At 48.3% G+C, this 17,871-nt stretch overlaps 1 protein-coding gene across 3 annotated transcripts in view; it reads right to left on the bottom strand.

The window, feature by feature from the left end:
• LOC125237811 (venom serine protease-like) overlaps positions 1 to 17,871 on the bottom strand; it is a 46,291-nt gene that overhangs the window by 1,003 nt on the left and 27,417 nt on the right. For all 3 annotated transcript variants that reach the window (XM_048145002.1, XM_048145003.1, XM_048145004.1), the window contains exons 6-9: positions 3,286 to 3,487; positions 2,144 to 2,207; positions 1,607 to 1,740; positions 1,031 to 1,182 (exon numbers count right to left, since the gene is read on the bottom strand). In XM_048145002.1, the coding sequence (XP_048000959.1) occupies positions 1,031 to 1,182; positions 1,607 to 1,740; positions 2,144 to 2,207; positions 3,286 to 3,487 (552 nt within the window). The remainder of the gene's footprint in view (positions 1 to 1,030; positions 1,183 to 1,606; positions 1,741 to 2,143; positions 2,208 to 3,285; positions 3,488 to 17,871) is intronic.

Here is a 17,871-nt window from a genome sequence, read left to right as displayed (position 1 = left end):
TTTTCGAATGCAGCGCCATCTATTATTAAGTTACGACAACTTTTCATGTGACTTTCCATGCCTAAAGGTTACTTTTAGAACATGAAGCATGTGGACCCTTTAAACATGGAACGCCACATTTTTATGACGGGAGTCGGGAATTCTAATTAGGTCATTCAACAATCAGTCACATTAATACATGCCATAAAAGGGTACATTAATAATATTTACAATTTAATACATGTAATTAGCCATAGAATGCCGTTCGCTAGTTTGCGGGTGGTACAGCGACATCTAGCGAAAATTTTGGACATCAAAAAATGCTTATACATTTTACGAAAACAAGTCATTACCTAGTTTGCGGACGTAACAGTGACATCTAGCGAACAACTTGCACTACGGCATATAATTGATTTTCAGGCCCTCTATCGTTAATTTCCCTAAACATATCGAAAGTACATGGGATTTACTATTTCCTTTGACTGAAAACACCGTGACGACACCTTTTGCCAAACTCCGCTTTCAATGCTGTGCTTTTAAGCATGGTTGTCTAATGCCTAATAAGTACTACCCCATAAATAGAAAATGAAACTGAAACTTTTCATTGAAGCTCCTGAACTATTACGCAAGTTGAACCAATTGGTCGTTCAAAAGTACCTACTTAATTGTCTCCAGGGCTAATGTTTTTATAATTTATAAATTCTTAATTTTTTTATAGTCGCCGTTTCGTGGTTTGTTGTTATACGAGTATGTAGTATCTTATACCTGAAGTTTTCATGTGAAACCCTCATCAACCGCAGACTATTAGGCGGCCGGTTGCATCAAACCATCTGTCACCGTTAAAGCATTCGCTTCATTCATAGACGTCTGCTGCGTGACGATGATGTGTCTGTAAAATTTGGTTGATGCAACTGGGCCTAAATCAATTGGAACGCTTGTTTGCAGTTGATGCGGGTTCGAATCCCGCCGGAAGCGTAATTTTTTTTCCTTTCATATATTAACTTGAGGTATCATTACCGGACGTTTCTGCTTGTTAAATTTGATCTTATACCTGACAGGCGTCCTTCCCAGCTGTGTAATGGCAGAGCTGACGCGGTGTAAGCGAAGACACCACTTGCTGGCAGCTGGATTGACTTAGGACATCTACGTCCACCTTCTGAAGAGTGTTGGAGACTGGCCCTCCGATGAACAGGGAGCCCCATCCTGCAAATTATTCATTAAATCTATGGCTTGATTTGGAGAAATGGAATATCTATTCCAGAATGGACCACAGAAAGTTTGTGAATTTTATAAACAAGTTAGATATACATATATGTTGAAACAGTTTCAAGGATGAGAAAAACTCTCTACTGCTATTGGTCGGTCGTACAATAGTACGGTCGTGCCAGTCGTGTACCTACTGACTATATTTTCATTTCATTTTACCTGCAGGTTTAGCACATGATTGGTGCTTCAGTTATCTTGACGAGACATATTAAGGTCAATATATTTCGCGGCGACATACCAGTAATCATGGGTCAATCATGTATGAAAGATCACATCAATAAACGTCACGTCTGTGTAGTAACTGTAACAGAACTTTTCTTTTTCCGTTAGATAGTTCCTAAAGAAATTAAAATACACTTACCCAATAAGGTGAACCGACTGCCAGCAAAGTCCGTGTTGTTGAACTTGAACGGCAAACAGACGGGACCCACTCGGTCGCTGTACACTATATCCCTTGACAGCCGCAAGATGGCGATATCGTTATCGTAGTTAGAACTGAAATAAGACCGGTTTGAATTATAATATTACATTTTTTAATAATCAAATCGATTACAGTCTGACAAAAGAGTACAAATTAAAAAGTGGCAAATGGCAACAGTGTAGTGTTGTCTCGTTTTAACACGTACGTTGATTGGAAAGGAACAACGCTACAGTGCTGCCACTTTTTAATTTCTTCTCTTTTTACCAAGTTATAAGCGCATAAAAGAAACTCTTATTGCATAAAAGAAAGTTTTTAAAGACTCCTAGACTTTTTAGCCAGGCAACCTTCAAATCAAGGGTGAACAGGCATCTTCTGGGCGAGCTCACTCCATCGTAAGCCACGTCTTTGCCTTTGGCTAGTCTGTGGTCAACGTTTTTTATTATGAATGGGCTTAATTCATAATAAAAAAAAACTTACGATGTGTATTGAGGATGAACAGTTACGCGTTCTATATTAAATCCTTGTGTTGCCGATGAGTCTCCTAAAAAAATTAAATAACAATTAATTATGTAAGCTAATGGCGACCAACGGGAGTTTTTTGAAATAAACTTAGGTACCATACTGGTAGATGAAAAACGGGGTAGTGGGTATTCACCGAACGGCTGAGTGGATATTGTAGAGAAAACAAAATCTACCAGTGTGCGTAGCCGAATGCACAATTGCTCACGAAACGCTCACGCTCTTTCGTAGCTCTCTATCTCCATAGCTCTTGGGTATTGGCGCGACAGAGCCAGACTACATTTCTGCGGCGTTTGGCGACGCAGAAATGCCATTCGGCTACGGGGCCTAGCGCTTCAAACTCTTAATATTAGGCAAAATCGTGCAGGATTAAGAGCACACACAATAACGATATGGTCGTTACCTTCAGTCATGAGCAAACGAAAAACCATCAGAAGGTAGTCTTATCATGCTCTCCGACCACATCAGCTAAGTTGCTAGGACAGGAGAAAAGAATCTCTTAGGGCCAGTTGAATCAACCACATTTGACAGACACATCATCGTCACGCAGCAGACGTCTATGGAATTTATTGCTTTAGTTATACTTCCGTGGAATTTATGGCCGGTTGCATCAAACCATCTGTCATTGTTAAAGCGTTCGTTAAATTTGGTCGATGCAACTGGCCCTTAATCTAGGTATAATCAAAAACTTATATAACTCCGTATAGACCGATAAAGTCTAAGAAAAAAACGTACCTCAAAACCATATAACAGAAAAAGGTACGGTGAGCTAGATGGCGATACACCTTTGGGGTACGCTCGGCTAGATGGCGCTAATATTAATATTTGACATTTTAACACATATCAAGCTGAGAATATGGGTCAAATTGTCAAAACGGAGGTTCAAAAGTTTTAAGCCTGTATCGAGAGATGGCAGTCTATGCACTGTGATTACACGTTTTACTTTGACAGTAATTCTGTATAGTACTCGATCCTCTTTGGTATAATGTAACGCCAGCAATTATTGGGAACTCGTTGTACTCACCAACCAGTAGTCTTATTGTGCTAATATGATCGCAACCATAACTCACCAGGAAACGAAGAGGAAGAAAGAAACTCACCATCAGTAGTCTTATCATGCTCTCCAACCACAACAGCCAGGGTGTTAAGGGACCTCCCCACCACACAGTGGGCTGCAGTTGCTATGTATCGTGGGGACAGAATGGTGCCGCCACACCGGATCTTCTCCTGATCCAGGTAAATGACGCCGGCCATCATTGGGAACTCGTTGACTCCTGTTTCTTGCCCGCCGACGATGCGGTTCTGGAATTAATGTTCATTAGTGTTGTCTACGTATAAGACAACTCGCCTAGCCGAAGTCACACTCGTTGAAATCACGAGTACGTGGCGATAGAAACGCAGTCTGGCTCTGTCGCGCCACTACAGAAGAGCGATAAGTAGTGAGAGCTAGGTACAGAACGCTTAAGAAACGTAAACGATTGTGATGTAGGCTTGTGTCGTTCACGAACTATGAACTGTTAGGAATAAAATCCCATCAATGACCGCAATGAACTGAATCTTTCCGTGCTCTGAGAATCGGTCTTTGCTCATTTAGTTCAGTATAGGATCGGCGAGCGCGAGCGATTTGGATCGAGAACGAATGTGTGACTGCGCCGACCGAGAGCGAGAGCTACTTAGCAGAGCAACAAAAAAAGTCAAGTTTTCATATTAAACTTCGGTTACTTACAACCTTTCGGCCCGGAATGTTACTATCTGTGGACTATTCGTATCATTTTGACACTATTCGGTCCCATTCGTTCTGATCTTTCCGACCGCAGTGGTCGCTGGTCTGGCTGAACTAAATGAGCAAAAGAGACCTAAAAGAGCGAACTATTGTCCCGGATCTGTAAGTTCACATTTTTGACACATTTGTTTTGAAGTATGTCGCGATGTGGCTAAGATGTATCGTTTGCCAAATCTAACGATTAATTTCGAATTGGTTGAATCGATTAGGCCCTATGTACAAGGAGGCGCTTAAACAAATATACGATTTCTATCAACTTACTGAAATGTCATTTCAATCGAAATGACAGACTGCCACAGCACTAGTTTAAAAATAAATTTATAGTTTAAAAAACTCTAGAAAAACACGCTTTTATAAATGCACGTAAAAGCCAAAAATAAATTATGGATCGTTCAAGTTGTCTCTATTGCTGGGATGAAGAGTAAACTATGTGCTTTTAATTATAATATTTGATTGTAAAAGCGTGGGGCGCTGGCAGTCGTGCTGCAAGTCCAGTTAGCGCGCCAATCTGTGTAAACTGCTTCTCGTAATATAGCTTAACTTTATTTCTCAGCAAGTTATACAAAAAGTTTTTCCCGTTACAGCGCCCCACGCTTTTACAATCAAATATTTTAATTAAAAGCACATAGGTTACTCTTCATCCCAGCAATAGAGACAACTTGAACGATCCATAATTTATTTTTGGCTTTTACGTGCATTTATAAAAGCGTGTTTTTCTAGAGTTTTTTAAACTATAAATTTATTTTATACTTTTTAGTCGTTAATAATAAAATATATTTATAATCTGAGACGATGTCGTTCAGATCTATCTCTGAATCAGAAACCTATAAGTACCTTGGTATGTCACAGTCGTTGGGTATTGAGGATGTTGGCATTAGACGGTCGGTGAAGGAGCGCTTTTTCAGTCGGCTGACAAAAGTCCTTAACAGTCTTTTGTCAGGAGGCAACAAAGTGCGCGCCTTTAACGCCTGGGTAATGCCTCTACTCACATACTCCTTTGGCATACTACGGTGGACCCAGACTGAGCTGGACGCCCTGGATCGGAGGGTCCGCTCACTGCTTACCACACACCGTCTGTTACACCCGCGCTCGTCTGTTATGAGATTGTACATCCCACGGAAGTGCGGAGGTCGAGGCTTCCTAAACGCCAAAGATCTCCACAACCGTGAGGTGTACAATCTCAGGAATTACTTCCTTAACAACGAGTGCGGGATGCATCGTGATGTGGTGGCAGTGGACGGAAACCTCACGCCGCTCTCCTTGGCGAAAGAGAACTGGCGCAAACCTGTGGTACTAAATACTGCGGACCGCAAGGCGGTATGGGAGAGCAAGCAGCTACACGGGCGGTTCTACAAGGCCCTCACGGGACCCGATGTAGATCTGCTCGCATCGGTGAACTGGTTACGATTCGGGGACCTCTTCGGAGAAACCGAGGGTTTTGCCTCTGCAATTGCGGACGAAGTTATGATGACGAACAACTACCGGAAATATATCCTGAAGGACGGTACGGTCGACATTTGTCGGGCATGCCGCCGTCCCGGAGAGTCACTCAGGCATATTATTTCCGGTTGTTCTCATCTTGCTAACGGCGAGTACTTGCACAGACGTAATCTCGTAGCCAGGATTATTCACCAGCAACTTGCTCTTCAATACGGCCTTGTGGACCGCGAAGTACCGTACTACAAGTACTTACCTGTGCCAGTTCTCGAAAATGGTCGTGCCACGCTCTATTGGGATCGATCTATTATCACTGACAGGACTATTGTAGCCAATAAGCCTGACATTGTGATAATAGATCGCCCGCAACGCCGGGCAGTGCTCGTTGACATCACCATCCCCCATGATGAGAATCTCGTGAAAGCCGAGAAGGACAAGTCCAGTAAGTACCTAGACTTGGCCCACGAGATAACCGCCATGTGGGATGTTGAATCAACGATCATTGTTCCGATAGTCGTTTCAGCGAACGGTCTCATAGCGAAGAGTCTCGACCAACATCTTAAGAGACTCTCGCTAGGTGGCTGGATCAAGGGCCAGATGCAGAAGGCGGTGATCCTGGACACAGCGCGGATAGTCCGACGGTTCCTCTCTCTGCGGCCCTAACCACCGGCAGCTTGGGCCCTGCCCCGCTGCTGGCGGCACCCTAGGTTAGGTTTTTTATAATGTGTTTATATGTTTTTTATATTGTTTTGTATGTGTCTTTGTATTTTACTTTTATATTCATATTATAAAAATCTTAACCTAAGAAGCAAAATAAATAAAGGAAAATATATTTAAAATTCAAACAAAAATATTTTTTCAAGTAGGCGAATTTCGCAAGCCATTTGTGGCTTAACACGTATTGTTACTTAATAATAATTAAATACCACCTGATGTATATATAGGTACCAAGTTTATCGCAATAAAGTCATTCATTGATTCATTGAATTTAATTTTTATTTCAATTTATTTATTAAAACTTTACTGCACAGTAAAAATATACAGTTACAAAAGGCGGACTTAATGCTACATGGCATTCTTTACCAGTCAACCTTTAGGCCAAACAGAGAAGACCAAAAAGCCGCCTCCGCCAGTGTGTCTGTATTGCATAGTGTTTTACCTGTCAGCTTAGAACAATCTAGCTCTCCTATGTGGAGAACACTGAGTGATTTTTACTCTACTCAGGGCCACATGCAATGCACCTGTCCAACCGCAAAAGTACGGGACCCTAAATATACCACTGCGTAGTGCCTTGCATCTAGTGCACGGTAGATGCCCAACTTGAAATCACTAGGAGCCAACTAGTGCCGGCCAGTGCCAGCCTGTGCAATCGATTAGAGTTGTGTGGGTTGATTGAGCGAATTTGAGTTTCTGCAGATTTGGGAAGAAAACTTAGCATGTAGGGAAAAAATCGCGAGCGCGAGCGTAGCGAGCGCAACATTTTTTTTCGTAGTGCTGCGCTAATTTGAAGATTAATGCAATACAGAACTTAAGGATTTCATCTTACAGAGTAGGAAAGAGACAAAAGGTTGAATTTTCTCAGTCGCTCTCTAGTATATTTACGTGGGGTTGAACCTGGATATGGAACGTGGACGCGACAGTTTGCTAAGCAACTAAAAGTCTAATAGTGGCTCTGGGATCGCTAGATCTTCGCGACGTGCTTAGCAGTGGCGTGGCGTGAAATTTTTCGTTGATAAAGCCACCCCTCCGGCCCCCACCTTATTTTCGCTCTTAAGAGTCGCAAGAAAACCCACACCCACCTTTTTTATATACTACGTTGATCTTTCTTATTTTGTGGGGGCTTCGCCCCCCCAGCCCCCCTTTACTTGCTCTTAAGGGTCACCAGAAAACCCAAAACCAACTTATTTTAAACACTACCTTGATATAATTTTTTTTTATGGCTTCGAGAGAGACAAGAGAACCATAACCCAACTGATCTTAAATACTACGTTGATCTTTCTTTCATGCGGGGGCTTCGCCCCCCGAGCCCCCCTTTGTTTGCTCTTAAAGGTCACAAGAAAACGCTAAACCAACTTGTTTTAAATACTACATTGATCTTTCTTTCATGCGGGGGCTTCGCCCCCCGAGCCCCCCTTTGTTTGCTCTTAAAGGTCACAAGAAAACGCTAACCCAACTTATTTTAAATACAACGTTGATCTTTCTTTTATGCGGGGGAGCTTCGCCCCCCGAGCCCCCCTTTTCGTTACTCTTAAGGGTAACAAGAAAACCCTAACCCAACTTATTTTAAATACAACGTTTATCTTTCTTTTATGCGGGGCCTTCGCCCCCGAGCCCCCTTTGTTTGCTCTTAAAGGTCACAAGAAAACGCTAACCAAACTTATTTTAAATACAACGTTGATCTTTCTTTTATGCGGGGGGCTTCGCCCCCCAAGCCCCCCTTTGTTTGCTCTTAAAGTTCACAAGAAAACGCTAACCCAACTTATTTTAAATACTACGTTAATCTTTTTTTTATGCGGGGCTTCGCCCCCGAGCCCCCTTATGGTTACTCTTAAGGGTAACAAGAAAACCCTAACCCAACTTATCTTAAATACTACGTTGATCTTTCTTTCATGCGGGGGCTTCGCCCCCGAGCCCCCTTTTGTTTGCTCTTAAAGGTCACAAGAAAACGCTAACCCAACTTATTTTAAATACTACGTTAATCTTTCTTTTATGCGGGGGCTTCGCCCCCGAGCCCCCTTTTCGTTACTCTTAAGGGTAACAAGAAAACCCTAACCCAACTTATTTTAAATACAACGTTTATCTTTCTTTTATGCGGGGGCTTCGCCCCCGAGCCCCCTTTGTTTGCTCTTAAAGGTCACAAGAAAACGCTTACCCAACTTATCTTAAATACTACGTTGATCTTTCTTTCATGCCCGGCTTCGCCCCCCGAGCCCCCCATTGTTTGCTCTTAAAGGTCACAAGAAAACGCTAACCCAACTTATTTTAAATACTACGTTGATCTTTCTTTTATGCGGGGGGCTTCGCCCCCGAGCCCCCCTTTTCGTTACTCTTAAGGGTCACAAGAAAACCCTAACCCAACTTATTTTAAATACTACGTTGATCTTTCTTTTATGCGGGGGGCTTCGCCCCCGGAGCCCCCCTTTTCGTTACTCTTAAATGTCACAAGAAAACCCTAAACCAACTTATTTTAAATACAACGTTGATCTTTCTTTTATGCGCCTTATCTAGCCCCCCTTTTCGTTACTCTTAAGGGTAACAAGAAAACCCTTTTTTTTTTTTTTTTTTTAAGTGAGGAAATGCTTTACGGATACCGCTCCGGCGCGGGGTGAACCGGAACGGTTATGTGGGACTCCCTGTTGTGGGCTAATGAGACCCCAGGTATACCCACTAAAACCTCACTGTTGGCCGCATCAACGCTTTCTGGGCGGGGCCCGGGTATCGGGTGACAAGCTTCCGAAACCCCACCAGCGGCTGTCCGAAAAATTCGGACCACACTCAGAAGAAACTCTTCAAGGCTGGCCTCTCAGGGGACCCTCGTGTAGGTGGCAGACTTCCCCGAATCTGCCACCCACGGGTTCCCTTAGGGGGGAAGTTGACGGTCGCACGCCAGGCGCCTCCGTGCCACGCGCTTGCGACGCATCGGTTGGGACGCTGGGTCTTCTTCCCTTTCTCTTTCAGCGGTCTCTTTCTTTGCCATTACTTCTTCACAGAAAGAGACCATTGCTTTCCATGACCTGACACTGTCTACCATAGTTTTGACTACGGCAGGCAGCGTGAGGTCACTCCCGACTACAGCCATCAGCGTTGCTCGCTGCTCCGCCCAGGCTGGACATGCTGCCAGCGTATGCAACGCCGTATCCTCAGCTGCTCCGCAGCCGTGGCATGCCGGCGTTGGTTCTCGGCCCAACCTACAAAGGTACCGTCCAAAGCACCCGTGCCCCGAGAGGACTTGGGTCACCCTGAATGTCATAGGGCCGTGCTCCCGGTCAAGCCATTGTTTTAGGACCGGTCGAATAGCCTCTATGGTCTGATGGCCAGCAGTTGGATTTGCCAGCCTTTCCTCCCAACATGTCATCATTTCCAGCCGAATCTCCTCGCGCCGTCCCTGCACTTCCCCTGGGGCCGATGACTCACCCCTGTCGCGCATCTCTTCTCTCCAGCGGTAAACGATTGCAAGGGCTTTAGCCTCTAAGTCCCAAGGTAGCGTTCCCGCTAGGATACAGGCAGCGTCAGTAGAGATGGTGCGGTAGCCCCGGATTACTCGTAGCGCCATAGCTCGTTGCGCTCTTCGCAGCTGAGCGATTTGTTGCCGTCCTAGGGCATCAGCCCATACAGGTGCACCGTAAAGGGCCATTGAGCGCACCACTCCCGTGTACAAACGGCGGCATGAGGTCTTAGGCCCTCCCAAGTTTGGGAGTATACGCCCTAGGGCCGCCGCACCGCTGAGCAATTTTGGAGCTAAACCCTCAAAGTGAGCCTTAAAATTCCACTTGCTGTCGAGAACAATGCCCAGGTAGCGCATTGTTGATCTGACAGCAATTGGAACACCGCCTACTGTTATTTGGGACCCTACCGGAGGGCCTTTGCGATGGCCGTAAAAACAAATAGCCTCTGATTTCTGTAGGGCAACTTCTAGGCCCAATCTCCTTATTCGGCTGACTACATGTGCAACCCCGGCAGTTGCCAAGATGGCCACGTCTCGATAGCTGGGCCCGCGGGCCATCACCAACGTGTCATCTGCGTAACACAATACGCCGACGCCAGGAAGGTTTGCCCCCCGCAGGACCCAGTCATATCCCACGTTCCAAAGTAGCGGGCCCAAAACTGAGCCTTGAGGGACACCGCACTCCATCCTTTTCTTTCCCCAGGTGCGCTGCTCTGGCCAGGTGACAGTTCGCTCGCTGAGGTAGGCCCTGATAATATGGGCTAGATGAGGAGGGACTCCGTGGTAACGCATGGCCTCATTTATTGATTCCCAGGGCATGGTGTTAAAGGCGTTGGCGATGTCTAGAGACACAGCCAAGACGACCTCACCCTGGGAAACGGATTCCTGAGCTAGCCTCTTCACCTGTAGGATTGCGTCTACAGTGGAACGGCCGCTTCTGAAACCGTACTGGCCATCAGCCAAGTCCGGGCCGATACTCTTCAGGTGCTCGTTGAGGCGGGATGCTATGACGCGGTCGAATAGCTTTCCTACCTCGTTAAGTAAGACGATCGGCCGATATGTTGAAGGCGAGTCGGCCGGACGTCCTTCTTTCCTTAGCAGGATTAGCTTCCCTGACTTCCACTCAGCTGGAAAGACGCCCTGCTCCAGGCACGCGGTGAATAGGCGGACAAGTCTCGGCTCCAGTTCTTTCAGTGCGAGTGCCAACGCACGTCCAGGAACTCCGTCAGGGCCAGGGGCGGTGTTTTTAGCTCGCATTCGAAGCACCGCTACGCCCAATTCCACTGATGTAACAGGCGGTACTACCGCCTCCTCAGCTGCCTCTGTTTGTGGTGGCACCATTGCTGGAGGTCTGTTGTTTATTTCTCTTGGGAATAGTGCCGAGACTACGTCGTTTACAAACTCTGGCTCCAGCGTCTGGGTGAGTGGTGGACCCGGTGACCGTAATTTGTTCCTGACGAGCTTATAGGACGACCCCAGGGGTCCACATTCAGCGTGTCCAGGAATTCTTTTCTGGCGGCGTCCATCGCATTTCCTATCGCGGCCTTAAGTGCCTGTTTCGCTTCTTTGTACAAGGCATAGAGGTTTCTTTCAGCTTCCGCATCCGGTTGTCTGCGCCTGCGCCTCTGCCTTAAGTACTGTCGCCTCGCGGCTGTGCAGGCCCTTCGCAGCTGAGCAAGCTCAGCATTCCACCAGTACACGCTTCTTTTGGGTGGTGGAGGCTTAGCCCGGGGCATTGCCGAGTCGCATATCAGCGACATAGCATCCCGGAACCAGGTCGCTTCCGTCTCCACCACTAGCTCGCCCTGCGGCGAAGGTAGCCAGGCCTGCACGATCGCAGCTTGAACAAGAAGCTCACGGTCCATCTTGCCCAAGGCCCATCGAGGGCCTCCTCCGCCATTTGGCAGCCTATTGTGTTGGCCGTCTGGGGCGAGTGGCAATGTGGAGACGCTGTAGCGAATGTACTTGTGATCGGATAGCGTCTCCACATCTTCCAGTACTCTCCAGTCTTGAACACAGCGTGACAGGGCGGCGTTTGTGAATGTGAGGTCCACTATGGATCCGCCATTTTGCCGTACACAGGTATTTGCGGCTCCTTTGTTGGCCAGAATCAGTCCCGCAGCTAGTGCCCACTCTTCGACTACCTCACCTCGCACGTCCGTCGCCGGCGAGCCCCACGCAGTAGACTTCGCGTTAAAATCGCCGGCAACGACCACTGATCCTCGACTATGAATCTGTCGGACTCGGGCGCTGACCTCTACCAAGAACCGTTCTAGTTCGGCCAAACTGCGGTTCGGCGAGAAATAGATGGCTACAAATGTGACCCGTTCATAGTTTGCCGCTACGAACCCTTTCCCCCGCATAATATTTGTGAATGTGCCTATATTTCCTCTCGCTACCAGGGCGACTAGGCCATCAATGTCGCCCACCCAATCGCTTCGCAGTGGGACCGAGTACGGCTCGGCCACCACTGCCACATTGATATCCCACTGAGCCAGGGACTGGTGAAATAGATCTTGAGCCCTGGCGCAGTGATTAAGGTTTGTTTGCAGCACCTTCACTGTCATTAATTGTCGGAGCATGCAGTTTCCATCTCATCCTCTTCCACCGGGCCGGTGGAGGGTTCAACAGTCTGGGAGGGGGCCCGGGGGCCATCGCCAGTACGTTTATACGTCTTTGATCGGGAGCTACTGCACGCTTTGGTCCCGATTTTGTGGTCCGCAGGCTTACCCGCAGCATCGCAGAGGATGCAGTGAGGTGCACCGGAGCAGGTTGACCTCTTATGTCCCGGTTGGCCGCAATTGTAACAGCGAGCACTGTAATCCTCGGACGCTGTGCATTGAGCCCCGGCATGTCCCATCCCTAAGCAACGGAAGCACCGCATCGGCCTCTCTTCTAAAAGGCTGACTTTAGCCGAAAGGCCCCAGCCAAGATTTAGTCGGCTCCCCTGAGTTACCTTAATGGCCGCTGTGACAGGACAGCGCAGCCACAATGTTCCGAGTGCCCTGACACCTCGGCGAATCTCGCCTGTTTTTATTTGCTCCACTGAGCACTCACCGACGCGTGCAATCGTGGCCACCACGGTCTCCGGTGATATCGAGTCGTCCAGCTCGGTGAGGCGGAGCTCTGCGCATTTTGTTGGTCTTGTGACTTTTACCTCTTCCGACCCCAGCTTTTCTAAGAGCGCTTTGGCCAATTGGTCGGCCTTGTCGCCACTGGAAGTGCCTGGCACCTCTAATACGGTTCCCCCAGTGACTGCACGCTTGACACGCAGCGCAGTAATATCAAGCTGCCCTAGGTCGACCTTTTTCTTGGCCTCTGTGAGGATATTCGCATACGTTACCCCCTTTGCCACTGCCTCAGGGAGTAGCGTCAGGACCACTGCTGCTGAACGAGGGGGGACCAGTTTGCGAGCCTTCTTCGCTTGCTGTTTCTTTTGTGGCTTGGAAGCAGCATCTGTCGCCTTCTTTTTCTTCTTATTCTTCTTCTTCTTAGGTCCCACCTTCTGCCACCCTTCCTCTGTCGGTAGACTTGGGGGTGCTGGCTGGGACCGAGGGATCACCGTGCTCTGGCTAGTATTGGGCTGAGGGGCTTTGCTTTTGTTGCCCTTACCCTTGCCCTTGCCTTTTTTGCCCATCTTCTGCGGCTCTTCTGTGTAGTTCGGAGGGCCCTTCTTGCCGGTAGCATGTGCTACTGGCTTTGGGGGCTTTTGAACTTCTTTGGAAGAAGATGGTATGGCCGTCTCTTTCTTCTTATCGCTTGCCAGCGGTGGTCGGAGGCCCCAGGCTGGCAGAAGCCTGCCCTCCCTCTCTAGTCCATCAAATCGGGCATTGATTATGTTGCCCACTTGTAGTGACACTGCCCTAATAATGCTCTCTACGTCCAGGGCAGCAGGCTCAGCACGCTTGGCCGTCTTTTTGGAAGCCGCCAGTGTTTCAGATCCCGACGGTGCTGGTTGGACCACATCTGTTGCCCTTGAGGGAGACGAGTTCCAACGCGGCATTTGGAGTCGTTCCATGTCCTCTCGTATTTTGCGGAGTTCGCAGCGCACGTCTGCTAGCTTTGCTTTAAGGCGCTTATTTGCGGCCTCTAATTGTCGGGTTTCATCAGACACGGAGTGTGTCCTGAGCTCCTCAAAAACTTCCTTCAGCGCCTTGGCAGAGTCTTTTAGGGCCTTTTGGAAGGTGCCCTTAAGATGGCTCGACTTGTCGGCCACCAACTTGATGGTTTTCAGACTGGTATCTACTCGGTCGTTGAGATTCCCCTCATGATCCTCGGTGGACGTTTCAGAGAGTCTTGCTTGACGGGCTGTGACGGACCGACAGAAGTTCTCTGCTTCCTCTTCCTCCTGAAGCCGCAGCTCTTCGCGTTTCGCCTTCTTGGTGGCCTCGGGGGCCTTTAAGTAGTCCCCTGTAGTGGTGTGACGTAGTTGGGCTGCAGTGTCCTCGGTTACTTCCGTCTCATGCAGTAGGCGCGAGCCGGGGCCAAGCCGGATGCGCTCCACCAAGACGACGGGTGTTTGGCCCAGCGAATCGGTCTTGGTTATAGGACCAATTTGACGCCCCTCTTTTACTTTCCTGCCTCTTTTGGCCGTGCCTGACAGCAGTGTCGCTACTCCCGCGTCACTTTCTGAGCCGGAGGACAGTGTTAGGTCGTCCGCGGTCCGTTTGTCGGGCCTCGAACCCCAAAACTTCCTGCGCATTTCCGAGGACGAGGGCTCCGCTTGCGCCTTTGGGGGACCCCTTTCCCCCGAGCCCTCCGAGTCGCCGGTGTCGGCCTCCCCCTCACCGAACAGGTCACGTCTGTCCAGCCTTGAGGGTGAGAAGAACTCCTCTCTCTCGGGCGACTGGGTCGTCTCCCCTCCGCGGATGCCGCCATTCTTCCCGGTAAAAACTCTCGTCCGGCTTGGAGTGGAAGGACGCACGAACTGCCTATAACCTGGGAGCACAGGCGCATCCTCCGCTCCCGTTCGCGTGTCAGGCACGGTGTAGCGAATATAACGCCCAAGCGCGTCCCGCAGTGGGCGAAACCCTGCCGGGACGGGCTTAGGCGAGGGCAGGGCAAGCCCGGGTGAGGACGGGGTGCCCGCCGCATCCTCGCTAACCATATCTCCCTCTCCACGTGCAGGTTTCGGGGAAGGCTCAATCTCGGCCTCCTCCGCATCTGCTCCTCCTCGTAGTCTCAACAACAAATCCATATCGTTAGCATCGGCGTCCGTTGATCGCTTGCCAGGGTCGTTGGTATTGGTCCTCGAGTGGTGTGCCCCCCCAGAATACGACGGGCAGCATGTCACCACAGTACGGGCATCCAGTGCGGATGCCCGTTCTGTGGTGACACGGAGGATTGGGACCTCCTGGGGTAATCGTTCAATGTCTTGGCCACTCATTTTTTGCTATTTTTAAGGGGTATGCCCCCCTTTGTGCGGCGCTTGTGACTGGGCTCCCCCCAGCCACGCATCCCATCGGCACGCCGCAAACCTTGGGATTGGGGATTTTTTATAGTGGTTTACTCCACTTGGCCTTCCTCTCAGTGAGGGAGGCCCCCGGTCCGCTCAGTGCGGGTTGCGGGTTGCCCGACGGTGGCCGTAGCCACGACGCCGCGCCAGGCGGCCTGGGCACGCCTCCGGTAGCTCATAGAGCCCCGACTCCATCCCGGGGGACACCTGGCAGCTCGCACTGTGCCCTCTGCTGACTTCAGAGGGACACGCGGAGCCGCTCCCCGTGTGCTGCTCTTAGTCTGGCCTCTCGCCTCAGGCCTGTCCGGTTTGGGAGGCCCTGTCCGGCATAGCCCTGAGGGTCCTGGAGGCACGCAAGCCCCTTCACCACGGCAAGGTGGCAACACGTCGAGGGGAACAAGAAAACCCTAACCCAACTTATTTTAAATACAACGTTTATCTTTCTTTTATGCGGGGGCCTTCGCGCCCCGATCCCCCCTTTGTTTGCTCTTAAAGATCACAAGAAAACGCTAACCAAACTTATTTTAAATACAACGTTGATCTTTCTTTTATGCGGGGGGCTTCGCCCCCCGAGCCCCCTTTGTTTGCTCTTAAAGGTCACAAGAAAACGCTAACCCAACTTATTTTAAATACAACGTTAATCTTTCTTTTATGCGGGGGGCTTCGCCCCCCGAGCCACCCTTTTCGTTACTCTAAAGGGTAACAAGAAAACCCTAACCCAACTTATTTTAAATACAACGTTTATCTTTCTTTTATGCGGGGGGCTTCGCCCCCCGAGCCCCACTTTGTTTGCTCTTAAAGGTCACAAGAAAACGCTAACCCAACTTATCTTAAATACTACGTTGATCTTTCTTTCATGAGGGGGCTTCGCCCCCCGAGCCCCCCTTTGTTTGTTCTTAAAGGTCACAAGAAAACGCTAACCCAACTTATTTTAAATACTACGTTAATCTTTCTTTTATGCGAGGGGCTTCGCCCCCCGAGCCCCCCTTTTCGTTATTCTTAAGGGTAACAAGAAAACCCTAACCCAACTTATTTTAAATACAACGTTTATCTTTCTTTTATGCGGGGGGCTTCGCCCCCCCGAGCCCCCCTTTGTTTACTCTTAAAAGTCACAAGAAAACGCTTACCCAACTTGTCTTAAATACTACGTTGATCTTTCTTTCATGCGGGGGGCTTCGCCCCCCGAGCCCCCCTTTTCGTAACTCTTAAAGGTCACAAGAAAACCCTAAACCAACTTATTTTAAATACAACGTTGATCTTTCTTTCATGCGGGGGGCTTCGCCCCCCGAGCCCCCCTTTGTTTGCTCTTAAAGGTCACAAGAAAACGCTAACCCAACTTATTTTAAATACAACGTTAATCTTTCTTTTATGCGGGGGGCTTCGCCCCCCGAGCCACCCTTTTCGTTACTCTTAAGGGTAACAAGAAAACCCTAACCCAACTTATTTTAAATACAACGTTTATCTTTCTTTTATGCGGGGGCTTCGCCCCCGAGCCCCCCTTTGTTTGCTCTTAAAGGTCACAAGAAAACGCTAACCCAACTTATTTTAAATACTACGTTGATCTTTCTTTTATGCAGGGGGCTTCGCCCCCCGAGCCCCCCTTTTCGTAACTCTTAAAGGTCACAAGAAAACCCAAAACCAACTTATTTTAAATACAACGTTGATCTTTCTTTCATGCGGGGGGCTTCGCCCCCCGAGCCCCCCTTTGTTTGCTCTTAAAGGTCACAAGAAAACGCTAACCCAACTTATTTTAAATACTACGTTAATCTTTCTTTTATGCGGGGGGCTTCGCCCCCGAGCCCCCTTTTCGTTACTCTTAAGGGTAACGAGAAAACCCTAACCCAACTTATTTTAAATACAACGTTTATCTTTCTTTTATGCGGGGGCTTCGCCCCCGAGCCCCCTTTTCGTTACTCTTAAGGGTAACAAGAAAACCCTAACCCAACTTATTTTAAATACAACGTTTATCTTTCTTTCATGCGGGGGCTTCGCCCCCCGAGCCCCCCTTTGTTTGCTCTTAAAGGTCACAAGAAAACGCTAACCCAACTTATTTTAAATACTACGTTGATCTTTCTTTTATGCGGGGGGGCTTGGCCCCCCGAGCCCCCCTTTTCGTAACTCTTAAAGGTCACAAGAAAACCCTAAACCAACTTATTTTAAATACAACGTTGATCTTTCTTTCATGCGGGGGGCTTCGCCCCCCGAGCCCCCCTTTTCTTTGCTCTTAAGGATCACAAGAAAACCTTAACCCAACTTATTTTAAATACAACGTTGATCTTTCTTTTATGCGGGGGGCTTCGCCCCCAAGCCCCCTTTGTTTGCTCTGAAAGGTCACAAGAAAACGCTAACCCAACTTATTTTAAATACTACGTTGATCTTTCTTTCATGCTTCCCCCCTCGAGCCCCCCCCCTTTTTTCTGTTCTTATCTTCCGGCACCATCATCAGGCCTTGAAACCTAATCGTAGTCATAGTTCATTACAAGACTTTTCTAAGAAGCCCAAAAACAGCTATGATACGATGTTCCATCATGTAGTTCCAGTTCATATCTTCCGGCTCCATCATCAGACCTTGAAACCTAATCGTAGTCAAAGTTCATTACAAGACTTTTCTAAGAAACCCTAAAACAGCTATGATACGATGTTCCATCATGTAGTTCCAGTTCATATCTTTCGGCTCCATCATCAGACCTTGAAACCTAATCGTAGTCAAAGTTCATTACAAGACTTTTCTAAGAAACCCAAAAACAGCTATGATACGATGTTCCATCATGTAGTTCCAGTTCATATCTTTCGGCTTCATCATCAGACCTTGAAACCTAATTGTAGTCAAAGTTCATTACAAGACT

The sequence above is a fragment of the Leguminivora glycinivorella genome, chromosome 22 (assembly GCF_023078275.1).
Source record: "Leguminivora glycinivorella isolate SPB_JAAS2020 chromosome 22, LegGlyc_1.1, whole genome shotgun sequence".
Lineage (NCBI taxonomy): Eukaryota > Metazoa > Arthropoda > Insecta > Lepidoptera > Tortricidae > Leguminivora > Leguminivora glycinivorella.
The sequence above is the reverse complement of the archived record's forward strand: the minus strand, read 5'-3'. Positions and strand labels throughout refer to the sequence as shown.